The 27,970-nt window shown below is 43.1% G+C and overlaps 1 protein-coding gene across 2 annotated transcripts in view; it reads right to left on the reverse strand.

Annotated features, from left to right (window-relative positions):
* Nucleotides 1–354: 354 nt before the first annotated feature.
* Nucleotides 355–27,970, reverse strand: part of LOC109896117 (tenascin) — an 82,822-nt gene continuing 55,206 nt past the window's right edge. The window contains exons 9-23 of one of the 2 annotated variants that reach the window (XM_031829753.1): nucleotides 24,210–24,299; nucleotides 23,371–23,634; nucleotides 18,856–19,131; nucleotides 14,678–14,950; nucleotides 13,176–13,298; nucleotides 10,551–10,694; nucleotides 9,927–10,046; nucleotides 4,099–4,242; nucleotides 3,580–3,710; nucleotides 3,162–3,294; nucleotides 2,680–2,831; nucleotides 2,313–2,409; nucleotides 1,970–2,131; nucleotides 1,528–1,691; nucleotides 355–1,366 (exon numbers count right to left, since the gene is read on the reverse strand). In XM_031829753.1, coding sequence (XP_031685613.1) covers nucleotides 1,256–1,366; nucleotides 1,528–1,691; nucleotides 1,970–2,131; nucleotides 2,313–2,409; nucleotides 2,680–2,831; nucleotides 3,162–3,294; nucleotides 3,580–3,710; nucleotides 4,099–4,242; nucleotides 9,927–10,046; nucleotides 10,551–10,694; nucleotides 13,176–13,298; nucleotides 14,678–14,950; nucleotides 18,856–19,131; nucleotides 23,371–23,634; nucleotides 24,210–24,299 — 2,384 coding nt within the window. In that variant the 3' untranslated portion in view covers nucleotides 355–1,255. Of the gene's footprint in view, nucleotides 1,367–1,527; nucleotides 1,692–1,969; nucleotides 2,132–2,312; nucleotides 2,410–2,679; nucleotides 2,832–3,161; nucleotides 3,295–3,579; nucleotides 3,711–4,098; nucleotides 4,243–9,926; nucleotides 10,047–10,550; nucleotides 10,695–13,175; nucleotides 13,299–14,677; nucleotides 14,954–18,855; nucleotides 19,132–23,370; nucleotides 23,635–24,209; nucleotides 24,300–27,970 lie in introns of both variants that reach the window. The other variant, XM_020490372.2, reaches the window with a different exon arrangement.

Consider the following 27,970-nt stretch of genomic DNA (forward strand, 5'->3'; position numbering starts at 1 on the left):
CCACACAATCAATGGAAACACCTCATGTCATTCATTCTGTGTGTGGGATGAAGCAGATTAGCTTTTTTCATTTATTCTGCCCATATCGTTTCAGAAGACAGTTTGCAGGTTGAGGTGAAGAAGGGATTTCGAGAGAGAGGGAATCATAAAGTGAAAAAGAATGAGTCACACATAGACTAATGAATGAGACAGCCTTTCTCTGTGAGCTCTCTCCACTTTACAAAGATTTTTTACATTTGAATGAGTTGTGCAGTTTATGTGGAGAATCTTTTTGATCAATAACCACTTCCATCCAGATGATTGAATTGAAGGTACGTACTGTATGTGCTCTTGGTGGGTGGTGTGTTATTCAAAGAATATCATTTCTATAATCCAGTTTAAAGGTATACCATGCCCTCTCTGCAAACACTAGGGTTGGAGTCAATTCGAATTGAAGGCAGTCAATTCAGAAAGTAAACTGAAATTCCAATTCAATAATTGAAAAAGAGGATTATTCTCAATGACTACTCAATAAAGTTTTTTTTTTATGTCAATATATTTAAAAAGTTATATATTTTAAATTTTACATTCAAATCACTCTCTAAATTGACTGCCTTCAAGTCGAACTGACCCCAACCCTGGCAAACACTCTAATGGCCTACTGTGGTTGGAGGAGATGGATACACTGTAGAGGCAGAAAACATCAGTATTCTACATGTTAATACCTCAGACCAGACTGAAATACACCCCTCCACTGAGTGATGTTACTGTAACATGATTGTGACAAGAAAGAAACAAATGCTTTATACTTGGGATTTGAATATTATACTCTCTTTGGTGCAAGTATAATCTGTGGGTTTACTTTGTGACGTGTAAATCCATATTTTTCCACATCAATTTAGCATTGACACTATTTATACTGCACATAACCATTTTGTATCAGGGGTTGGATAGTGGGTTTTGTAGTACATTTATACTGTATCTGTGCTTAGGTCTGTGATTGAGCAAGAGGAGGGGTGTAGTTCGAGTTGGTTGGGCTCTTAGCAGTGGCTTTGGTAGCTGCAGAGAATTGTGGGTTGTGTCCCAAATGGCACCCTATTCTCTATTTAGTGCACCACTTTGACCAGAGCTCTACTGGCCCTGGTCAAAAGCAGTGCACTTTATGGGGAATATAATGCCATTTGGGATGCAGACCTGGAATCAGCAGTGGCAGAGGATGGTGGACAGGTTCAGGGGTCACGAGGAGATGGGTCGTAGCGCGGATCAGTCGGTTGGTTTACGATCGTTTTCTCCTTCCCTCAGAGTTCCTGAAGTTGGATGGCCTGATCTTCATCTCAGCAAACTCAACGGAGTGCTCATGACCTTTCCAATGGAACCAGTTCACTCCCTGAAGAACACAGTAATATTAGTAGCGAGGGGTTGATATTATTAACACAAATGCCTTGAATTTCCTCCCTTATCTTTTCAAAGTCAACACTGTACTACAGCAGTATTTTTGAAAACAGAAATTCCTGCTAGTATTGAATCTTCAAGTATATGTGCTCTCACCTTGCTGTGACTGTCATCGCCATATCGTCCCATAAGGTTGACGCGATGGCAGTTCTTATACCAGAAGGCACCCTTGTAGGACAGGGCACAGTTGGTGACTGCGATGTCATTGTCATGGTCGTAGGTTGAGAACGGGCGACCATGGTGGTAGGTCATAGAATCACCTACAGGGGGCAGCAGAGAGAGCTTTAAGCAGGAACCAAACTTAACAGACTTCAGAAAGGAGGCTTAGGTTGAATACTTGCTCACTTCACCCTCACCTAATAACAATACTTACTTTATTACTTAGATCTATTCTAACTTTTTGTGTGTCCACAAATGGCACCCTTTGACCAGTGCCCTATGACCCCTGTAGTTGTCCATATAGGGAATAGGGTGCCATTTCCGACACACATTGGACTTTGTACTAGCTATCTAATGGTTGTAGAGAAGCAAGTCTTACCTGCGGTACCACTGTACCCTCCAACGTGGACCTTGTAGCGACTGCGGGGATCAGAGATGGAGAACTTGTCGTACTGGGCATGGGCTACATCCCCCTTGTCTCTGAGGTCTACACGCAGCTCGTACTGTCCCACTACAGTGATCTTATGGAGGTTTGACAGGCCTGTGGGAAAATATGACAGTTGGGATTTACAATCATTTCTGAGGAAGTTTTAGTCATGATATGTAACAAATGATAGGGGAAAAGAGGACAGTTTATTCAAATACAGTACTCATATTCATATACCTTAAATGGATTCAAATAAATCAATGAATGTGTTCTATCTTCCATATAATGAGCATACCGAGCCAGAATTCGTCGTTCATGTCACCGAAGCCAGCAGTGTAGTTCCTCCAGTTGCGGAAGAACTCCAGTTTACCACTCTGCCGTCTGAGAAACACCTGTATGATGGGACAAACACCAGATCGCTCATTATATAACCCTAGGATCCATTACACTACATTACATCTGAATCAGTGTAGCCTGGTGTCACTTTAAATGGGGTGACAGGTTCATAGGAATGCCTGGACCAGAACAGAAACCATGCAGGTGTTTGAATCTGTTCATTCCATTCCAGTCATTATTCTGTCCTCCATTCACCAACCACCTATGATCTGAATCAATAAGTTTTGGAGTTGGGTTGTACAGTATACTAGTAGCCAGTGACTTACAATCCATCCACCTCCATCTGTGGCCATGTCACAGTAGACCTGTATGGGCTGACTCTCATCTCCCCCCAGGTAGATGGTGTAGACACCAGAGGCTGTGTCTCCATTCAGCAAGGCCTGGGAGCAGTCCCTGGGGTGTTTGTACAGCACGCCAACTACACACACACACACACACACAGAAGATGAGTTACTAAACAGCTCCAGCTGCCCAGAAAACTCTAAGCTGAAGATAAATAAAGAAGGGACAGAGATTGCCACACTGGGTGGTGAACAGAGCAGAGGGTTGCAGTGGTAACATGTTTTTTTCAACCCAAAAAAATATTTTAGTATTTTATGGTTTATGGGCGGTGCCAAATCGGAAGGTAGAGACAGGGGCAAATCCAAAGGGAAACAGAGAGTCCGAGGCTGGATTCCTAACCCTATTGCCAGTGGGTATGTTCGGTCTGGAGTTGGCAGACTACCAACATCACTGTGGTAACACTCACTGGTGGTGAAGACAGAGGTGATGACTCTGCTCCTCTTGGGCCCTGCGATGGCCAGCAGTCTGACGGAGTACTCAGTGGAGGCACTCAGCTGGGCCATGTTGTAGGACGTGGCTGTGGGGCTCAGGACAACCTCCTGGAGGAACAACACAACCCAGCAGTCAGAATGTCAGGGATACGTCATTATTAATACATTCGGGTGCAATACATGGGGAAAAGGATGCCATTTGGGACTCATTGGATTTAGAAGTATATAATGCTTTTCTAGATCCCAAACGTGTATTATCAATGCTTTTTCTTACACTCCCCAAAGATGCATCATCATGTCCTCTTGGACAAAACCATACTCTATCTGACCAAGGAAGGAATGTTCTTCTCATCATTTTAATTCTATGGTTACACCATGCAGACAACCACTGACCCGGATTGTGCCGTCAGCTGACTCAAAGCTGAGGATGTAGCCGGTGATGTCAGCGCGTGGGGCCTTCCAGGTCAACATGGCGTTCTCTGTCTGGATGCTACTGGCTGTCAGGTCCTGAGGGGCATCTACATCTAGGGGAGAGAATACAGTGGTCTAAAACCCCCGTTCAGACAGAGTACTTCACCTTCTTTAAATCTTCTGTTTCCAGGTTCAGGTTGTCTGTTTGAAAGGGTACGGGGTAAAAAAGGTACATTTTAAACATAAAAATAACAGTTATGTAACCTGTAGGGTTAGTGGGCCAGAAAATACTGAAACTGCAGTAGGGAGAAAGAGATTAGTGCTTTGTATGAATGTCTGCCTGTTCGGTTTGAATTTGATCTGTTCTGTTGATGATCCACAATTGAATGAGCATACAGCTTCATAGCAGTTTCACAATAAAATCATAGGCACTAATCATAGCTGCTGTTTGGATGTTTGTGTGGGAGGGAAGGTCCAGCCTCCCCTAGGCCATATACCCACCAGTGGTGAACTCAGTGGTGGTGGCGGCGCTCTTAGCAGCCGCTCTCATGGCGTAGACCTTGACAGTGTAGTGGGTGGCAGGGGTCAAGGAGGTAATCTCAAACTCCACAATGTTTCCAGACACTCTCTCCATCACTGGGACAACTGCACACACAGAACACACAGAAACAGTGAGGAGACAGAGATAGAGACAGAGACAGGGACAGGGATACGGACAGGGACAGGGACAGGGACAGAGACAGAGAGAGGGACAGGGACAGGGACCGGAACAGAGACAGGGACAGAGAAAGGGACAGAGACAGGGACAGAGACAGAGAGAGGGACAGAGAAACAGACAGGGAAGGAGACAGAGGCAGGGACAGAGACAGAGAGAGGGACAGGGACAGGGACCGGAACAGAGACAGGGACAGAGAAAGGGACAGAGAAAGGGACAGAGAAACAGACAGGGAAGGAGACAGAGACAGGGACAGAGACAGAGAGAGGGACAGGGACAGGGACCGGAACAGAGACAGGGACAGAGAAAGGGACAGAGAAACAGACAGGGAAGGAGACAGAGACAGGGACCGGAACAGAGACAGGGACAGAGAAAGGGACAGAGAAACAGACAGGGAAGGAGACAGAGACAGAGACCGGAACAGAGACAGGGACAGAGAAAGGGACAGAGAAACAGACAGGGAAGGAGACAGAGACAGGGACCGGAACAGAGACAGGGACAGAGAAAGGGACAGAGAAACAGACAGGGAAGGAGACAGAGACAGGGACCGGAACAGAGACAGGGACAGAGAAAGGGACAGAGAAACAGACAGGGAAGGAGACAGAGACAGGGACCGGAACAGAGACAGGGACAGAGAAAGGGACAGAGAAACAGACAGGGAAGGAGACAGAGACAGGGACCGGAACAGAGACAGGGACAGAGAAAGGGACAGAGAAACAGACAGGGAAGGAGACAGAGACAGGGACCGGAACAGATACAGGGACAGAGAAAGGGACAGAGAAACAGACAGGGAAGGAGACAGAGACAGGGACCGGAACAGAGACAGGGACAGAGAAAGGGACAGAGAAACAGACAGGGAAGGAGACAGAGACAGGGACCGGAACAGAGACAGGGACAGAGAAAGGGACAGAGAAACAGACAGGGAAGGAGACAGAGACAGGGACCGGAACAGAGACAGGGACAGAGAAAGGGACAGAGAAACAGACAGGGAAGGAGACAGAGACAGGGACCGGAACAGAGACAGGGACAGAGAAGGGGACAGAGAAAGGGACAGAGAAACAGACAGGGAAGGAGACAGAGACAGGGACAGATATATAAATATTAATTTAAACAGAGAGAGGGACAGGAACAGGGACAGAGACAGGGACAAAGACAGGGACAAAGACAGATATAGACAGTGACAGATATAGACAGTGACAGGGACAGAGACAGATACAGGGAAAGAGTCAGGGACAGGGACAGATATATAAATAGCAATATGGACAGAGAGAGAGACAGGAATAGGGACAGAGACAGGAACAGGGACAAAGACAGTTATAGAGACAGGGATAGAAACAGTGACAGATACAGGGACATAAATAGAAACAGGGACATGGACAGAGACAGAGAACGATACAGAGACAGGGACATAGACACAGGGACATAAACATATAAATATAAATATAGACAAAGACAGGGACAGGGACAAAGACAGGGCAAAGACATATGTAGAAATAGAGGCAGGGACAGAAACATATATAGAAATAGAGGCAGGGACAGAAACAGACACAGAGACAGAAACATATATAGAAATAGAGGCAGGGACAGAAACAGAGACAGATACAGATATAGAAATAGAGGCAGGGACAGAAACAGAGACAGAGACAGAGACAGATATAGAAATAGAGGCAGGGACAGATACAGAGACAGATATAGAAATAGAGGCAGGGACAGAAACAGAGACAGACACATATATATAAATATAAATATAGACAAAGACAGGGACAGGGACAAAGACAGGGCAAAGACATATGTAGAAATAGAGGCAGGGACAGAAACATATATAGAAAGAGAGGCAGGGACAGAAACAGAGACAGATACAGAAACATATATAGAAATAGAGGCAGGGACAGAAACAGAGACAGATACAGAAACATATATAGAAATAGAGGCAGGGACAGAAACAGAGACAGATACAGAGACAGATATAGAAATAGAGGCAGGGACAGAAACAGAGACAGATACAGAAACATATATAGAAATAGAGGCAGGGACAGAAACAGAGACAGATACAGAAACATATATAGAAATAGAGGCAGGGACAGAAACAGAGACAGATACAGAGACAGATATAGAAATAGAGGCAGGGACAGAAACATATATAGAAATAGAGGCAGGGACAGAAACAGACACAGAGACAGAAACATATATAGAAATAGAGGCAGGGACAGAAACAGAGACAGATACAGAGACAGATATAGAAATAGAGGCAGGGACAGAAACAGAGACAGAAACAGAGACAGATATAGAAATAGAGGCAGGGACAGAAACAGATACAGAGACAGATATAGAAATAGAGGCAGGGACAGAAACAGATACAGATACATATATAGAAATAGAGGCAGGGACAGAAACAGATACAGATACAGATGTAGAAATAGAGGCAGGGACAGAAACAGATACAGATACAGATGTAGAAATAGAGGCAGGGACAGAAACAGAAACAGACACAGAGACATATATAGAAATAGAGGCAGGGACAGAAACAGATACAGATACAGATGTAGAAATAGAGGCAGGGACAGAAACAGATACAGATACAGATGTAGAAATAGAGGCAGGGACAGAAACAGATACAGATACAGATGTAGAAATAGAGGCAGGGACAGAAACAGATACAGATACAGATGTAGAAATAGAGGCAGGGACAGATACAGAGACAGATACAGATGTAGAAATAGAGGCAGGGACAGAAACAGAGACAGATACAGATGTAGAAATAGAGGCAGGGACAGAAACAGATACAGATACAGATACAGATGTAGAAATAGAGGCAGGGACAGAAACAGAGACAGATACAGATGTAGAAATGGAGGCAGGGACAGATACAGAGACAGATACAGATGTAGAAATAGAGGCAGGGACAGATACAGAGACAGATACAGATGTAGAAATAGAGGCAGGGACAGAAACAGAGACAGAGACAGATATAGAAATAGAGGCAGGGACAGATACAGAGACAGATATAGAAATAAAGACAGAGACAGACACAGAGACAGAGACAGACATAGAAATAGAGGCAGGGACAGAAACAGAGACAGAGACAGGCATAGAAATAGAGGCAGGGACAGAAACAGACACAGATTTAGATATAGAAATAAAGACAGAGACAGGGACAGAGACAGACACAGATATAGAAATAGAAATAAAGACAGAGACAGGGACAGAGACAGATATAGAAATAGAAACAGACACAAAAATAGATATAGAAATAAAGACAGAGACAGGGACAGATACAGAGGCAGATATAGAAATAGAAATAAAGACAGAGACAGATATAGAAATAGAAACAGACACAGATATAGATATAGAAATAAAGACAGAGACAGGGACAGGGACAGATACAGAGACAGATATAGAAATATAAATAAAGACAGAGACAGGGACAGAGACAGAGACAGATATAGAAATAGAAACAGACACAGATATAGATATAGAAATAAAGACAGAGACAGAGACAGAGACACACAGATTTAGAAATAAAGACAGAGACAGGGACAGAGACAAACACAGATTTATAAATAAAGACAGAGACAGGGACAGAGACAAACACAGATTTATAAATAAAGACAGAGACAGGGACAGAGACAAACACAGATTTATAAATAAAGACAGAGACAGGGACAGAGACAAACACAGATTTATAAATAAAGACAGAGACAGGGACAGATACAAACACAGATTTATAAATAAAGACAGAGACAGGGACAGAGACAAACACAGATTTATGAATAAAGACAGAGACAGGGACAGAGACAAACACAGATTTATAAATAAAGACAGAGACAGGGACAGATACAAACACAGATTTATAAATAAAGACAGAGACAGGGACAGAGACAAACACAGATTTATAAATAAAGACAGAGACAGGGACAGAGACAAACACAGATTTATAAATAAAGACAGAGACAGAGACAAACACAGATTTATAAAATAAAGACAGAGACAGAGACAAACACAGATTTATAAATAAAGACAGAGACAGGGACAGAGACAAACACAGATTTATAAAGAAAGAAAGAGACAGGGACAGAGACAAACACAGATTTATAAATAAAGACAGAGACAGGGACAGACACAGATTTATAAATAAAGACAGAGACAGGGACAGAGACAAACACAGATTTATAAATAAAGACAGAGACAGGGACAGATACAAACACAGATTTATAAATAAAGACAGAGACAGGGACAGAGACAAACACAGATTTATAAATAAAGACAGAGGCAGGGACAGAGACAAACACAGATTTATAAATAAAGACAGAGACAGGGACAGAGACAGAGACAAACACAGATTTATAAATAAAGACAGAGACAGGGACAGAGACAAACACAGATTTATAAATAAAGATAGAGACAGGGACAGAGACAGAGACAGATAAAGAAATAGAAACAGGGACAGGGACAGAGACAGAGACAGATAAAGAAATAGAAACAGGGACAGGGACAGAGACAGAGACAGATAAAGAAATAGAAACAGGGACAGGGACAGAGACAGAGACAGAGACAGAGACAGAGACAGAGACAGAGACAGATAAAGAAATAGAAACAGGGACAGGGACAGAGACAGATAAAGAAATAGAAACAGGGACAGGGACAGAGACAGAGACAGATAAAGAAATAGAAACAGGGACAGGGACAGAGACAGAGACAGATAAAGAAATAGAAACAGGGACAGGGACAGAGACAGAGACAGATAAAGAAATAGAAACAGGGACAGGGACAGAGACAGAGACAGATAAAGAAATAGAAACAGGGACAGGGACAGAGACAAATAAAGAAATAGAAACAGGGACAGAGACAGAGACAGATAAAGAAATAGAAACAGGGACAGGGACAGGGACAGGGACAGAGACAGATAAAGAAATAGAAACAGGGACAGGGACAGAGACAGAGACAGATAAAGAAATAGAAACAGGGACAGGGACAGAGACAGATAAAGAAATAGAAACAGGGACAGGGACAGGGACAGAGACAGAGACAGAGACAGATAAAGAAATAGAAACAGGGACAGAGACAGAGACAGAGACAGATAAAGAAATAGAAACAGGGACAGGGACAGAGACAGAGACAGATAAATAAATAGAAACAGGGACAGGGACAGAGACAGAGACAGATAAAGAAATAGAAACAGGGACAGAGACAGAGACAGATAAAGAAATAGAAACAGGGACCGGGACAGAGACAGATAAAGAAATAGAAACAGGGACAGGGACAGAGACAGATATAGAAATAAAGACAGAGACAAGGACAGAGACATACAGAGATAGGGACAGAGACATACAAAGACAGAGACAAAGACAGCTATAGAAATAAAGACAAAGACAGGGACAGGGACAGAGACAAAAACAGAGACAGCAACAGGGACATAGACAGTGATAGAGACCAGGACAGGGATTGAGACAGAGACAAAGACAGGGACAGATAGAGACATTAACAACCAGATCAACATCTGTCTGTAAGGATATTAAATGAAAACAATGAAGGTGAATGCAAGGCATTTTCTCCTATAAGCCCTGGTAATATAGAGTATAGTACATCCAGATGGTGTGTGTGTGCGATACCCTACCAGTGTCTGCGCTGTAGGTGATGACATATCCGTCTACAGTGGCGATGGAAGGCTGCCAGTGGAGCAGAGCATCTGTGTCATTGATGTTGACTACAGTCAGGCCACGGGGCTTGTCCAGAGCTGTCAGATAGAACACACACAGGACACACACAGACGCACACACGCAATGTGGTTACCCTGAGCAGAGCCACATCAAACACCTCCCCAAGGACAGAGCCATTGTCTTCTGTTGTAAGGAAACAGGAAACCTATCCACCCCCAGCCATGCTCCATCTGTACACACTAACAGCTTTCACAATGGGCTTCGTGCTCAGCCTTTATAGACCTATCACCAACTTGGTTGTCACCATCAACATTTGATGCTTTGTTTAATTGTATTGAATGTATCACATTTTGTCTGCAGGGCATACAAAGACTAAGCTATTATTGTTTTGGTGTTGTATGTGTATGTAGGCTCTTGTTACCATACTCCAAACGCTATGTCCCAAATGGCACCCTTTTCCCTTTGTGGTGTATTACTTTTGACAGGGGCTTATAGGGTTGTGGTCCAAAGTAGTGCACTAAATAGGGAATAGGGTGCCATTTGGGATATATCCCTTGTGTTTTGACAGGTGTGACACACACCTGTGGTGACGCTGCTGGAGCCAGGCTCACTCTCCTTCTGTCCCTTCACAGAGATGACTGTCAACTGGTAGGTCACTCCAGGGGTCAGGTTGGACAGCACCTTCTGAGACTCCGTGCCACCCACTGTCACAGTCTGAGGAGCACCTTCACACATACACGTGAAGAAAGGGACAAGGTCAGTCAGACCATCAAATGACATGGAATTATATAGAATCAATAATGAATTATAGGACATGTTTTGGTCAGACGTCCGATTCTGTGTTGGCTATTATTTATTCAATCCATATCACAAGTAATATGTTTTATCATCAAGCAGCAAACCAGTAAAAGAGTGAACCAGTAGTGAAGCAGTTCACATCAAAGTTGTGTTGGGTTGCACTTCAAACTGCCACAACACCTCACAGAGACAGAACAGCCACTAGAGGGAAGAAGAAGACTAGCATAGAATTCCACAGAATAATCTGTTCTCTCTACTGAGACTCCAAAATCCTACCTTATTTATTTTAAAATGATAAAATAAAGTCCATGTGACCACACCACACATGTAAATGTGTTTCCTCTGGTTTGCAGCCAATGTATGTATAGTATAGTATATACGCTGAGTATACAAAACATTAAGCACTCCTGCTCTTTCCATGACAGACTGACCAGGTAAATCCAGGTGAAAGCTATGATCCCTTATTGATGACACTTGTTAAACCCACTTCAATCAGTGTAGATGAAGAGGAGGAGACAGGTTAAAGAAGGACTTTTAAGCCTTGAGACAATTGAGACATGGATTCAGAGGGTGAATGGGTAAGACAGCATGTTGAATTGTCTTTGAACAGGGTATGGTAGTAGGTGCCAGGCACACCAGTTTGTGTCAAGAACTACTGGGTTATTCATGCTTAACAGTTTCCCGTATTTATCAAGAATGGTCCACCACCCAAAGGACATTCAGCCAACTTGACACAACTGTGGGAAGCATTGGAGTCAACATGGGCCAGCATCCCAATGAAATGATTTCGACACCTTGTGGAGTCCATGCACCAATGAATTGAAGCTATTCTAAAGGCAAAAGGAGGTGCAACTCAGTATTAGGAAGGTGTTCCTAATATTTTGTACACTCAGTGTATAGTATAGTTATATATGTATGTACAGTATAGATATATACAGCATAGGTATAAACTACATGGCCAAATTAGTGGATTCAGCTATTTCAGCCACACCGGTTGCTAACAGGTGTATAAAATCGAGCACACAGCCATGCAATCTTCATAGACAAACATTGGCAGGAGAATGGCTTAACTGAAGAGCTCAGTGACTTTCAACTTGGCACAGTCATAGGATGTCATCTTTCCAACAAGTCAGTTCTCAAATTTCTTCCCTTCTAGAGCTTCCCGGTCAACTGTAAGTGCTGCTATTGTGAAGTGGAAAGTCTAGGAGCAACAAGGGCTCAGCCACGAAGTGGGAGGCCACACAAACTCACAGAACTAGCCCGCTGAGTGATGAAGAGCGTAGTGCGTAAAAATTGTCTGTCCTGTTGCAACATTCACTACTGAGTTCCAAACTGCCTCTAGAAGCAATGTCAACACCATAACTGTTCGTTGGGAGCTTCATGAAATTAGTTTCCATGGCAGAGGAGCAGCACACTAGACTAAGATCACCATGCGTAATGCCAAGCGTTGGCTGGAGTGGTGAAAATCTCACCGCCATTGGACTCTGGAGCAGTGGAAACACATTCTCTGGAGTGATGATTCAAGCGTCACGATTTGGCAGTTCAACAGACAAATCTGGGTTTGGCGGATTCCAGGAGAACACTACCTGCCCGAATGCACAGTGCCAACTGTAAAGTTTAGTGGAGGAGGAGCTGTTTTTCATTATTTGGGCTAGGCCCCTTTGTTCCACTGAAGGGAAATCTTAATGCTACAGCATACAAGTACATTCTAAACAATTCTGTGCTTCCAACTTTGTGGCAACAGTTTGGGGAGGGCCCTTTCCTGTTTCAGCATGACAATGCCTGGTATGGTAGAACTTGACTGGCCTGCACAGAGCCCTGACCTCAACACCATCGAACACCTTTGGGATGAATTGGAACGCTGACTGTGAGCCAGACTTAATTGCCCAACATCAGTGCTTGACCTCACTAAAGTCCCCGCAGAAATGTTCCAACATCTAGTGGAAAGCCTTCCCAGAAGAGTGGAGGCTGTTACAGCAGTAACAAGGGGATCAACTCCATATTAATGCCCAAGATTTTGGAATGAGATGTTCAACAAGCAGGTGTCCACATACTTTTGTGTAGCTGTATCTACAGTATAAGTACATATTTATTTATTTTATTTAACCTTTATTTAACTAGGCAAGTCAGTTAAGAACAAATTCTTATTTACAATGACGGCCTACACCGGCCAAATATGGACGACGCTGGGCCAATTGTGCGCCACCCTATGGGAAACCCAATCACGGCCTGTTGTGATACAGCCTTGATTTGAGGTGTCTGTAATGACGCCTCTAGTACTGGGATGTAGTGCCTTAGACCCCAGCGCCACTCGGGAGAACCATAGATATAGATGTGTATTATAGATATAGCATAGATATACAGTATATGCCTGTACAGTATAGGTATGTATGTCTGTAGGTACTCACCTCCCTGAGCAGGGACATAGGTGACATGGTAGCTGTCCACTCGAGCCCTGGGGATTGTCCAGTGTACAATGGCCGAGGTATCAGTGACATCAGAGAAATGGATGCCCTTGGGTGTGCCCAGCCCTGGCATAGGGGAACATAAGGATACAGAGGACACCAAACAAACAGAACACAGGTAGGAACTTAGGGGGCAGGTTTGTAAGTGAAGGGGAATGAAAACCACAAAGTGTCTCAGAGTAGGAGATCATTTTAGCCTTTTAGATAATAATCAATAAGATCATATGGACAAATGCTAAATCAGCACTTCTACTCTGAGATGCTTTAAGGAAATGGCTCCAGATCATAGGATATCTCTCAATAAAAGATGACTGCCTCCATATACATGACAAAAGAAAGGAAAACACCCCTAAAGCACAACTAAAGATTCCTAAAGATCCCATTCCTAAAAACGTCCATAGGATTTTTTTAATGCCTTAATTACCCAGAAAATACACATTATTGACAACCACCAACTAAAGTAGATAAAGAGAACCAGACACAGACAAAGAAGCCAAGGCTCCCAGAGCCTGTCGTCAGCGCTGGGCCACAGCATCTTCCTTGACAGACACGACACGGGGAGATGAACTTGCCCCCATTACAGACACACAAAAGTGAAACATGCATCAGGGCCATCGGACCCGAGAGTGAAGCCATACTCCCAGAGAAGGCAGGGGACGACCAGCGAGAGAGAGAGAGACACCCATTCAGACACTCAACACACAGACAGACAATTTCCCTAAAGACAATTAGACAAACCCCATTGGGGCTGGACAGTCAAAGACAACATTGGAGACAACTTGACAGATAGAGACAAAAAAACTGAGCAAGTGAAGAGTTGAATAAATCTCCTGAGCAGTTCTCTGTATCCCCATGAATGGGAGGCCATCAGAGGCTGAATGCTGTGTTTACACTGACAGGCAGACAGTGAGACAGACAGACAGAGTGTGTTGGTTCACATATACTGGAGCTGGGTTTAGAGGAGAGGGTTGCTGGATGATTCCACTGGAACCACACAGGAGAACTGACAGACGAGACAATGACAGGACAGTGAACACTGAACAGACATGATGAGGATGAGAAAAAAAACACCATGAGACCCATCACACACAGTTTTGGCACAAGACACACAAGGCAGCCCAAGCTGGTTTAAATAAAACATTCATGACAACCTAAGGACTTCCATTTGCAAAGTTAATTATAATTCTACCAGATTGCTGCCTTGAACAAATATTATGACACAATGTTATCAGGTTAGTAAACAAAAACGACTGCAACGATAAAGAAATGAGATAATTGTATAAACATTGACCCATTTTCACCCTATTTTCATGCTGTTATTGTAAGACTGCAAAATGACAACATGGAGAAAGAGAAAATATAGTTTACAATATTGAAAGCTGCTGCACACATTCCTAGCATCATCTATCCAGCAGCCCTACGCCATTGGTGGTGTGATGTCATACCTGTTTTGGCCACCCCGGAGATAGAGTCTGAGTGCCGTCCAGAAATGACCCCATACAGCTCAATTTCGTACTCTGTGTCGTCAATTAGCTCAGTAAGCACTGTTGTTCTCTCCTCGCCGGGCACGACCACCTCTTGCGGAGAAGCGAGGTCGTCGCTAGTATCATTGATCACAATGACAAAACTATCAAAGAGGTTCTCTTCAGCCAACCAGGCCACTTTACAGCTGTCTGGGGTGATGTCAGAGACCAAGAGATGCTCCACGATGGGTTCAGCTTCTGAGTGATAAGGGAAGACATGTTGTTTCCATCCTCTTTAGGCCTCAAGAGCACTTTAGGAAGTGCTTATGAAGATTACAGAAGATCATTTACAATTATTCCATATTGTATTTACTATAGACAATCACATGATCATGAAAGCAGAAATGTATGAAAGTGTGTATACTTATTTGAAATAGATGTAGTTCTGACCTTGTGATGTACTTGTCTATTAGTGTTCTTTATTATGTCGTGTTTTATGCCCACCCTAGGAAGAGTAGCTACTACTTTTGCAGCAGGTCATTTGGATCCTAATAAAATATCAAATACTAGTTCTGGACCCATATCAATTTAGGGATCCATATGAGTCAAACGAGAAGAGTAAGTTTGCAAGATGAAAATAATTAAAAGTTGTTATATTCCTGAAGATGTTGACTGTGTGTTTCACCAGTATTAATTATGTAAGTTATAAATGTTTATACCACTTGTGTACCTATCACAGCCACTGTGGTGAGCATGAAGGGAAAGATATGTATTTTATTGGTGCAGGTAGGTATGTTGTTATTCACCAGCTAGTGTGATCAAATTCCACCCTCAGTTTATTGATGCTGTGACTGCAAAAATAACATACATGGGATCAATTCCATAATACACTGAAACGAAGGTCATCTATCAGAAGAAAAGGAACATAAGAGACAGAAAGTCAGGGTTTGACTAGAGTTTTAAGAGTCTGGGTGACTACGTCATTGCAGATGGGTCTGTGCTTTCAAAGAGTTGCAAAAAACAACAGTGTAAACTAATCGTTAGCAGTAGCTAATAATGCCTGATGAAAAGGAGAGGAGTGGAGCCAACAGGAGTTTACATCTGCTAGAGTCTACATCTGCTAGAGTCTACATCTGCTAGAGTCTACAGCTGAGTCTACATTGTTTAGTCTACATTGGTTAGTCTACATCTGTTAGAGTCTACATCTGTTAGAGTCTACAGCTGCTAGAGTCTACAGCTGCTAGAGTGTACAGCTGCTAGAGTGTATAGCTGTAGCACCCAGAGAGAGAGGGTATGCTAGCAGACTGGCCATCTGCACCATACAGACAGCAGTTTATTACAACTAAAGCTGCTTCCTGGAGATTCAGAGCTGCAGATGGATGGAATATGGGCCAGGGTGGTTCTAAAGTATTTCTGGTGTAGCTCTGTCCGAGAGACGGACAGTCAGACATAGACCGTGGACTGACCGTGCCGCCTCAGTGCTGCCTGACTAGATACAGGGACATGACTCGTTAGAACACTACAACAAACATTAGGTGCCTGAGCCAGTGTGAACCCAGAGGATTGGGCTGACGTGAAATGAGGGAACCGCGCAAGGCAGTTGTTGTAAGAAGAAGTGGTGGAAAATGAAAACCATATCACAAAAATCCCGGGTAGCTGTCACTCTTCGTTAGGAGTGGAGCAGGGCTTCTTTAGCTGGGCAGCTAGTCAGTCAAGGAAGCAGGGAGGGAGAGAGTGTGATAGAGGCCCCGGTAAAAAAGTAGTGCACTATTTATGGGAATAGGGTGCCATTTGGGATGCAACCCAGAAGTGGAAACATGTGCACCAGCCCCAGCATTCCCTGGCACCCCAACACCAGGCTCTAGCAGTCCCTGGCATCCCAACACCAGGCTCCAGCAGTCCCTGGCACCCCAACACCAGGCTCTAGCAGTGCCTGGCATCCCAACACCAGGCTCCAGCAGTCCCTGGCACCCCAACACCAGGCTCTAGCAGTCCCTGGCATCCCAACACCAGGCTCCAGCAGTCCCTGGAACCCCAACACCAGGCTCTAGCAGTCCCTGGTATCCCAACACCAGGCTCTAGCAGTCCCTGGCATCCCAACACCAGGCTCCAGGACACAGTGTCAGTGTGAGCATGAGATTGAGGAGAAGAGTGGTCTGGAAGAGTAGCAGAGCGGTCTGTGAGAGGAGCAGAGAGGGTGTGGGAGAGGAGCAGAGCGATCTGGGAAAGGAGCAGAGAAGGTGTGGGAGAGGAGCAGAGTGGGTGTGGGAGAGGAGCAGAGCAGTCTGGGAAAGTAGCAGAGCGGGTGTGGGAGAGGAGCAGAACGGTCTGGGAGAGGAGCAGAACGGTCTGGGAGAGGAGCAGAACGGTCTGGGAGAGGAGCAGAGCGGTCTGGGAGAGGAGCAGAACGGTCTGGGAGAGGAGCAGAACGGTCTGGGAGAGGAGCAGAGCTGTCTGGGAGTGGAGCAAAGCTGTCTGGGAGTGGAGCAGAGCAGTCTGGGAGTGGAGCCGAGAGGAGTAGAGCAGTCTGGGAAAGGAGTAGAGCGGGTGTAGGAGAGACGCAGAGCGGTCTGGGAGAGGAGCAGAGCGGAGCAGAGAAGAGCGGTCTGGGAGCGGAGCAGAGTGGGTGGGGGAGCGGAGCAGAGCGGGTGTGGGAGCGGAGCAGAGCAGGTGTGGGAGGGGAGCAGAATGGTCTGAGTCTAGGGAGAGAGGTGAACAAAGCCCTCACAGATTAGAAAAAAATCTTCTCAGGGACTTGAAGAAACCATTAACTCTCTCCATCCATTTGCCGAATCGTCATTATGTGGGAACAGCTGAACTATAGCGTGCTTTGAGTGATACAATGATACAATACATACCTATATTGTTTATACCATGAGGATAACATGAAAAACGTGAAGAACTGTTTTAAATGAGCTTTGAAGAGATTGTTTGAAATAAATCCCTTTTATTCACTGGGAAAGTTACCAAATTAGTAGATGAGGGAGAAGTAATTTGAGGCAGGTTTTCAGCAGGTGACGGGAGACCTCAAAAGAACAAAGCTATGTGTGCGAAGTGTGTGCAGCCTGGCCTCTATATGTGTGTTTAGGGGAGAACGGGAGGTACCAGGGGTCTGGCTGGTCTGAATGACAGCTATTATTCTCCATGGCAGCAGAAGTATGCAGAGGCCAGGTTCGTCTAGGTACTCTATGCTGTCAAAAACAGATGGCTTGGCTAGGTCACCTAAATCTTAACTGACTTCCACCTCGAATCCGAAATGAAAATGTTTTACTGAAACATAGACAACACTGCATGTGGATACATATTATTACTTGTCACTGCTTAATCCTTTTGTACATTCTCATAGCACATGCCAAAGTCCTCAATGGTTTTAACAGCAAACAAGTAAGTAGTCTTGTTCACGCTCCGTTCAACGTTGTAATTCACAGAATGTGAATTGTTGATAATGACTACTATTGGTTGGATGGGAGAATGAATCAATGCACCTGTTGGGTTTATACTGCCAGACAGTCAGTCAGCCACTACCCAGGGTACAGATCACAACACGTGGGTCAGCTGACATCTCAGAGATTCTCCAGACATGTTCTCTCATGGTACGCCCTGACAGGCACATACTGTACCGTAGTCTGCTTAGGGTGGCTCAAAGGTGGATCCACTGCAGGCCAGGTCAGGCCTCATGTCAACTGAATGGGTTTTGTCTGGGTGGGGTGGTTCTATACTGTGGACGGTTGGTTTCGAAAATATATTTTACAGTCACTGCATCAAAGTGAGGGAAACCCACATAATGGGTGATATGGTGTTGCTAGGTGATGATGGTTGAGGCATTTGAATGGCAAGAGGTTAAAACAGGCTGGGGGTTTTGTATGGTGGAAATGACTAAGGAGCAAAGAACTTCCGCAGTGGCTGGACTGGTAACTTATCACCATTAGACAGTTATTGTAAGAAGAGATCAGAGGTGAAGTGCTGTTGGCGGGAAAACAGATAAGTAATGTTCTATAGGTGTACAAATGGATAATAGGGTGTACACTAACAGTATAAAGAGACAAGATGATACCATGGATTGAATCAAGCCTCTCCCAAGACGAGGGAGAAAAAGATTGTGATGTTAATTCAAATATTTAGTCAGACAGACAGAGGATTTACTAAGTGAGTGGTGATACCTGTGATGGTGTCTGCATAGACAGGCCCCAACAGGGCCCCCTTGAACAGCCCATACAGACTGACATTGTACCAGGTGGCGGGAGAGAGGCCTACGATGCCCAGGCTCTGGGCCGCATCTTGCAGGGTGTGGTTCTGCCAGTCTACCCCTGCCTCTGCGTCTGTCACCTCAACCACAAAGCCATCAAAGTCTCCCTCCTCAGTGACCCAGGACACCAGGAAGCTGTCCCACGACACGTCTGACACTGTCAGTTTGCCCAGCACAGGCTTCTCCTCCTCTGGAGGATGATAAACATGACAACAAACAACATCAAGACAACGTTAGGCAAACCACTCAATGTAAAACATAGATATAGATAGGCTGTGACCCGATTCTCCACCCTTTCTCATGAAATGTGCACTTCCACCATTTCAAAATGGTGAAAAATCCCTCTAGCCAATGCTTACACCAATCCTATGCTTATAAAATCCACGACGGGGAGTGTACAAATCTACACCTTTGGAGAAGGGTGGAGAATTGGGACAAGGAAAATACAATACACATAAGAAAGCCGAGGGCTTGGAATGTGAAAAAGGCTGGTTATTGAAGACATAGCCTACAGATATTTCACTGAAAACATTTCACTCAAATGACATGGCACACAATAAACAAGTATTGACCTCAAAGAAGAGAGTAGAGTGTTAATTCAAGACTCCATAAAACCAAAAAAGACAACATGATTTTTGTTGGAAAAGATAGTTGAACCTGATAACCCAATCTCATTTCTATTTCAATCATTTATTTCCACATACAGATGTAGGATCTTAATTTGACCAGTTTCTCACAGCACAAAAATAATCGAGCAGCAACAGGTAATGTGTGGATTTAAATTAATGGACATTTTTGATGATATATTTTTAGCTCGGGCAAATCAAGTTTGACATTTTAAATTGGAAATGAAAAACTTTAGAAGCCTTTTTAAACCTTGAATATACTACAATTTCCTGCAACAACAGGATGATCAAATTATTAAGTTCCAACATCTTTAAGACTCTGAAAGAAGTCCCTTTAGTGTGTGTAAATGAACGTGGAGTGAAATATTCTAACATTACCACTACAAAAGACCTTGGTGACAAACACACTCTTTAGCAGCGTAGATATGAAGACTCAATTTATTGTTGAGACAGACAGACAGACGCGCAGACAGACAGACAGACAGACAGACAGACAGACAGACAGACAGACAGACAGACAGACACACACACACACACACACACACACACACACACACACACACACACACACACACACACACACCATGATGTAGACAGACAATCTGTTCTGCATGCACCTGACGCCAGCAAGGCTCTCTGCCTGAAACGGCATGTCTCGCTTGTCTATTAATGGCTCTGAACAAGCCATTCATTTTTGAAAGTCCACTGTAGTCCGCTTGAGCAGAAGTACACAGTACACTTCAAACACATGGAGAAGCCATGCAGTAGCAGCAGTAGCAGCAGTAGCAGCAGAGAAAGGAGAACTGCCTAGCCCATTGTTAGCTGGAGGTGTCAGCAGAGTGAGATGCAGGGAAACATCAAGGCTACCATTATCCTATTTTCAAAGCACCTATGTTGGAGTGGGCAGGAAAATGTAGACTAAATGGCATGGAAGACAATGAGAATGGAATGAATGACATTTGATGGAAGGCAGGCGGAGACCGGCCTGGCCATTAATTGCTTGTGAAAGCTCACATGGGAGAAGAGATTGAACAGCATTACCAGAACATTTTATAATGTTGGAGTAGTTAGATTGAGACCATCAGGAGGGAGGGGATTGAGTCAGGCTCTTGTTGTGTTCATTCTCTCTTTATATACTAGTCTATAAATGTTCATTTTACAGACACATACTAAACGATCAAGATACGTCATGTCAATCAGTACCTAACATAAATCTGCATTCCAAATGGCACTCTGTTCCCTTTACAGTGCACTATATACAGATTTTGGATCTTCATTTGGTCACCATGTTGCAGGAGAACTTGTAAAACGTGTAGTGTATTTGAGGTTTAAAAAGGCTTCAGATTTGATTTTCCCCTACGAAAAATGTATCAACCCTTACAAAATTAATTATAACTAATTATGTAATGAATTATAATCCACATAATAATTCACATTTCCTGTTGCTGCAGGATTATTTCCCTGCTGTAGCAAACTGCTTAAAATGAAGATCCTACATCTGAAGGGAATAGGGTGCCATGTGGGACGGATTGTCTCTTCTCCTTTTGTCAGGCAACAGAACCAACTGTGGCTGAGTCTCAGGTCTGGCCTTCAGAACATGCAGATGGAGACGTGATGGGCTGAATGAAATTACTTGTCGTCAAGATGAGACTATCTCAAAGACATGCAGGACATGCACTTTGTGCTCCATTTCTCAAATTGGAGGAGCAATTGGTCATGCAACTTTCGGGCAAAATATTGTTGAACATGAAAACTTCACATAAAAAAAGCAAAAGAGAACTTTTGTTTCAGTTCACGTAGGTGTATAAAAGCATCACCAAACTGCTAAAGAATATTGTTCTGTACAGCAGAATCTTCAAAAGGCTTTGTTTACACTCTAGGGTTATACTTCATATTCTGTGTGGTGTGCGCAGTACACTAAAGCCACGGACAAAATCATCTGGTGTGTTTCATCTATTATTCAAATGTGATTAATGACTCCTTTGACTATAGCTCAAGGTATTATCATTCAAACTGTTCTCTCTCATTGTGCCTGAGCCTTCCGTTTACACAAAGGCTCCCCACAGCTCCATGAGTCTCTGAATTTGCCGATTAGCCTAAGTTATAATACTGCAGCTGTACTGTCTCCTGATCTTCCTACATCAACAATACATGTCTGACTGATGGAAGGATGTGGGAGGTTTATTATATCAAATTAATTTAGGTTTCTTGCTCAGCATTTGAAATAGCCTTAAGATTTTGACATTTTTTGTTCTGCAGAGGTATAATGTTGTTACTGGCTCACTCCAGTGGGACTCCAAACCCTTGAACTCTAATTCTTGTAATCCTTTCAACACCAGATGACTGTCAAACACAAGTAAAGTCCAGGCCTGGGGGGTAAAAGGGTGGGAACCCCCCCCCCCCCCCCCCCTCAATCCCTTTATATCCCTGTTAACGTGCAGCGTGCACTGCGTTTGCATTTTCTGTCTGGAATGGAGACGATAAAGTGTTGGAGGAACGGTCGCAGCATGCTGATTAGAGGAGTGGTGATCTCGGAGCCAATGTTTTAACAGAGTATGTATCGTTTTATCTGACAGACCCACAATTCATCATGGTAAATTCATACAAAAACACAGAGGAGTGGGCTCACTCCACCAATTATCACATGAATGAGCTTTGTATGGAGCACACACACACACACGCACACACACGCACACACACACACACACACACACACACACACACACACACACACACACACACACACACACACACACACACACACACACACACACACACACACACACACACCATTCTGAAAGTTGGCAGCATGTAACAAAGACCCAAACAAAAGACAGTCATTCTTATCCATACCAGCGTTTCCCTCTCACCATCTCAATTTTGCCCATAGCCAGACAGATTAATGGGTATCCCGTTACATAACTGGAGGACTTTCTTCTCAAATGTTTGGTTTGGAAGCATCCTGACCTCAGGAGCGAGGTAAAAAGTGTTATAATCATCTTATTTTCCTTTCCTTGTTTTAGTAAAAGAGTAAACCCACGTGCAGTAAATGAAACAGAGACAGAGAGACTTAAAGAAAGTAGTAACAATGAATTAAATTCATTCCCTACTGCAGGTTTGGCTGCAGGACTGGAGAGCAAAATTGAATCGTTGATTAATGAGGAAAAGACTGAACAAAACTTTACTGGAGAAAACTTCACGAAACACAGTCCAAATACAAAAAAAATAGCTTTCTTACAGACCCCTACTATACAGCAGCCAAAACTGGCCCGTGAGTGATTTATTTTGGCCCCCCAAAGTTTTTATCAAAAAATTCTTATTAATAATACATATCTTTTTTTGGGGGGGGGTTTCTTTGTCAACACAGTTATTGTCAACACAGTTATTGTCAACACAGTCATTGTCAACACAGGTATTGTCAACACAGTTATTGTAAATTACATTACATTTTAGACGTGACAATTCCATAAGGATTTGGCAAGAGAACAGAGACAGACTGGCACCCAGGCTAGAGTACTGTCCACACTGACCTGTGGCTAGAAAACATGTAATAAGGGACCATGGAAATATCATCTAGATTGTTTTTCTATGTAAGGGACCAGGTTGGAAAGGTAGAGGGTTACTGTCGACACTGACATGTGGCTACTGCAGCATGGGATCATATAAATAGATTAAGGGGACACTCAATATGTCCGAAAGTCCTCCCATTATAGCATAACTGACCTGAATGGGGATGCCTGCTCTATTTATTCTAATTCTATGAATTGGCTAAGAGGAGATAGCGGTGACCTGTCCACACCGACCTGTTGTTGCGGAGATGGTGGTGGGGCCGCTCTGCCTGCGTCCCCTCTCAGCAGTCAGGGTGATGGTGTACAACATGCCGGGCGTCAAGTTCCTTATGGTGTACTTGACGTCTATAGAGACGGGTGTCACCTCAGCCCTTTTCCCATCGGCTGACACGTACTCCAGCTTGTACTTGTCAATCTTAGCCACCGGCTTCTGCCACACCAGTACCATCTCAGTCTCAGAGGAAGACTCCACCTCCAGGTTCTTTGGAGCATCCAACGCTGAAGAGAAGAACATAGAAGGAGAATATATAATATAGAAGGAGAATATAGAAGGAGAATATAGAAGAAGAGTATAGAATATAGTAGGATAATATAGAATATTGAAGGAAAATATAGAATATAGAAGGAGAATATAGAACACAGAAGGAGAGTATAGAATATAGAAGAAGAACATAGAATAAAGAAGAACATAGAATAAAGAAGGAGAATATAGAAGGAAATTCAGAATATAGAAGGAGAATATAGAATATAGAATATAGAAGGAGAATATATAAGGAAAATATAGAATATTTAAGGAGACTATAGAATATAGAAGGAGAATATAGAATATAGAAGGAAAATATAGAATATACAAGGAGAATATAGAATATACAAGGACAATATAGAAGGGGAGTATAGAATATAGAAGGAGAGTATATTTCAAATAGTGCAAGACAAGTGCAAATAACCATTTGTGAATTGTAGGAGGCAAATAGTCGAATGGGGGTTATTTTTAGTACATTATTACTCCAATCCATGATCGTAAAAAAAACAATGTATTTCTTTACAATACAGAAAAAGGTCATAGCTCTCACCTGTAACAGCATTAGTGGTGGTAGGAAGGCTCTCACGCTCACTCTTCACAGCTGTCACTCCCATCCCATACTCTGTCCCAGCTCTCAGGCCTACACAACACACAGACGAAGAACACTTATCGTACCGGATGTATGCAAACAGAGCATGAGAACAAAAACATGTTATTGTATTATTAATATTAAATATTTATTAATGAAAACAATATGTTAAAAGTTTTATATAACACCCAGCTGTTTGCAAGTGAAAAAGACCGAAGCTTTTCAAGGCTTTTAAAGCTGCAGTGGGGAGAACAAGTATTTGATACACTGCCAATTTTGCAGGTTTTCCTACTTACAAAGCATGTAGAGGTCTGTAATTTCTATCATAGGTACACTTCAACTGTGAGAGAAGGAATCTAAAACAAAAATCCAGAAAATCACATTGTATGATTTTTAAGTAATTAATTTGCATTTTATTGAATGACATAAGTATTTGATCACCTACCAACCAGTAAGAATTCCGGCTCTCACAGACCTGTTAGTTTTTCATTAAGAATCCCTCCTGTTCTCCACTAATTACATGTATTAACTTCTTAAGTTATAGGGGGCAGCATTTTCACTTTTGGATAAATAGCGTGCCCAATTTCAACTTCCTGCTACTCATGCCAATAATATAAGATATCCATACTAGTATTAGATTTCGATAGAAAACACTCTGGAGTTTATAAAACTGTTTGAATCATGTCTGTGGGTATAACAGAACTTATGTAGCAGGCAAAAGACCGAGGATTAACCGTTCAGAATTTCTTTTTTTTAGGTCTCTGTCTGTTTAGTGGGTTCTCATTGGGAAACGATATTTCTTAGGAACTTGTTTCCAGTTCCTACCGCTTCCACTGGATGTCACCAGTCTTTGGAATTTGGTTGATGTTATTATTTTGTGCAATGAAGAAGTACGGCCATCTAGGAACTGAGTAACACTGTTGAGAGTTGCGCAAGACTTGAAAAGTAGCTTGGTTTGTTGTCTTCCTGAATTGAACACAGATAGACCCGTCTTCAATTTGATCGATTATTAACGTTTAAAAATACCTAAAGTTGTATAACAAAAGTAGTTTGAAATGTTTGGCAAAGTTTACAGGCAACTTTTGAAATATTTTGTAGTGACGTTGCGCAATTTGGAAGCAGTTTTTTTCTGGATCAAACGCGCCAAATAAATGGACATTTTGGATATATATGGACGGAATTAATCGAACAAAAGGACCAATTGTGATGTTAATCAAACAGACTCAATCAAACAGACATCAGGGATAAAATTGTAGACCTGCACAAGGCTGGGATGGGCTACAGGACAATAGGCAAGCAGCTTGGTGAGAAGGGAACAACTGTTGGCGCAATTATTAGAAAATGGAAGAAGTTCAAGATGACAGTCAATCACCCTCAATCTGGAGCTCCATGCAAGATCTCCCCTCGTGGGGAATCAATGATCATGAGGAAGGCGAGGGATCAGCCCAGAACTACACGGCAGGACCTGGTCATTGACCTGAAGAGAGCTGGGACCACAGTCTCAAAGAAAACCATTAGTAACACACTACGCCGTCATAGATTAAAATCCTGCAGCGCACGCAAGGTCCCCCTGCTCAAGCCAGCGCATGTCCAGGCCCGTCTGAAGTTTGCCAATGACCATCTGGATGATCCAGAGGAGGAATGGGAGAAGGTCATGTGTTCTGATGAGACAAAAATTGAGCTTTTTGGTCACTCGCTGTGTTTGGAGGAAGAAGAAGGATGAGTACAACCCCAAGAACACCATCCCAACCATGAAGCATGGAGGTGGAAACATCATTCTTTGGGGATGCTTTTCTGCAAAGGGGACAGGACGACTGCACTATATTGAGGGGAGGATGGGTGGGGCCATGTACCGCGAGATCTTGGCCAACAACCTCCTTCCCTCAGTAAGAGCATTGAAGATGGGTCGTGGCTGGATTTTCCAGCATGACAACGACCCGAAACACACAGCCAGGGCAACTAAGGAGTGGCTCCGTAAGAAGCATCTCAAGGTCCTGGAGTGGTCTAGCCAGTCTCCAGACCTGAACCCAATAGAACATCTTTGGAGGGAGCTGAAAGTCCATATTGCCCAGCGACAGCCCCGAATCCTGAAGGATCTGGAGAAGGTCTGTATGGAGGAGTGGGCCAAATTTCCTGCTGCAGTGTGCAAACCTGGTCAAGAACTACAGGAAACGTATGGTCTCTGTAATTGCAAACAAAGGTTTCTGTACCAAATATTAAGTTCTGCTTTCTGATGTATCAAATACTTATGTCATGCAATAAAATGCAAATTGGTTACTTAAAAATCATACAATGTGATTTTCTGGATTTTTGTTTTAGATTCCGTCCCTCACATTTGAAGTGTACCTATGATAAAAGAAATTACAGACCTCTACATGCTTTGTAAGTAGGAAAACTTGCAAAATTGGCAGGGTATCAAATACTTGTTCTCCCCACTGTATAGTTGAAGTTGTGCTTTCAAAAGGTAGTCACAGTTAAAAGTTGTTCAAGCAGGAAAATAGATAATTAAATTCTGGCAGACTCCACATAATAAACATGGGTCTGTCGGACATTTGAAGTTTGTTGTGATTGTAGCTGTTACATTTTATTACCAGACTTCTCTGGTCTCTACTCCTCCTGTTTCCCACCATTAGCTCTGACAAATTGAACACCCTAGCCATTGGCAACTCCATTACCCGCACTATTAGACTTAAAGCTAATCATCCAGCGATCATATACTGTTTACCAGGGGGCAGGGCTACCGATGTTAACCTTTTGCGTGTAGGGGGCAGTATTTTCGTTTTTTGGCCAAAAAACGTACCCATTTGAAACTGCCTATTTCTCAGCCCCAGAAAATAGAACATGCATATAATTGTCTGATTAGGATAGAAAACACTCTAAAGTTTCCAAAACTGTAAAAATATTGTCTTATATATTTTTTTAAACCTGAGGATTGATTATAAAAAACGTTTGACATGTTTCTGTGGACATTATGGATATTATTTGGAATTTTCATCTCGTGGTGATCGCTCTTTCCTGTGGATTTCTGAACATAACGCGACAAACAAACAGAGGTATTTTGGGTACAGAAATAATCTTTATGGAACAAAAGGAACATTTGTTGTGTAACTGGGAGTCTCGTGAGTGAAAACATCCGAAGATCATCAAAGGTAAACGATTAATAAAATTTGATTTGATTTGATTTTGATTAATTTGATTTATTTTCTGATTTTCGTGACCTAGCTACTAAATGTGTACATAATGTTTTGCTGTGCTAAACGTATACAAGCGCTTGGATTGCTTTCGCTGTAAAGCATAATTTCAAAATCTGAGACGACAGGTGGATTAACAAAAGGCTAAACTTTTGCAATACTGCACTTGTGATTTTTAGTAATATTATTTGACTGTGGCGCTATGCTATTCAGCGGTTGCTGACGAAAATGATCCCGCTAACGGGATGGGTAGCGTCAAGAAGTTAAGGCTAATCTGAAAATGGTACTGGCTGAAAGCTAAAACTGGCGAGTGTAGAGAGTATAGAGATATTGTTATCCACGTCGGCACCAACGATGTTAGGATGAAACAGGTCACCAAGCGCAACATAGCTTCAGCCTATACATCAGCTAGAAAGATGTGTCGGCATCGAGTAATTGTCTCTGGCCCCCTCCCAGTTAGGGGGAGTGATGAGCTCTACAGCAGAGTCTCACAACTCAATCGCAAACAGGACCAAGCCTGGTCTGTTGAGG

This window comes from Oncorhynchus kisutch, linkage group LG8 (genome assembly GCF_002021735.2).
Source record: "Oncorhynchus kisutch isolate 150728-3 linkage group LG8, Okis_V2, whole genome shotgun sequence".
In the NCBI taxonomy this organism is placed as follows: domain Eukaryota; kingdom Metazoa; phylum Chordata; class Actinopteri; order Salmoniformes; family Salmonidae; genus Oncorhynchus; species Oncorhynchus kisutch.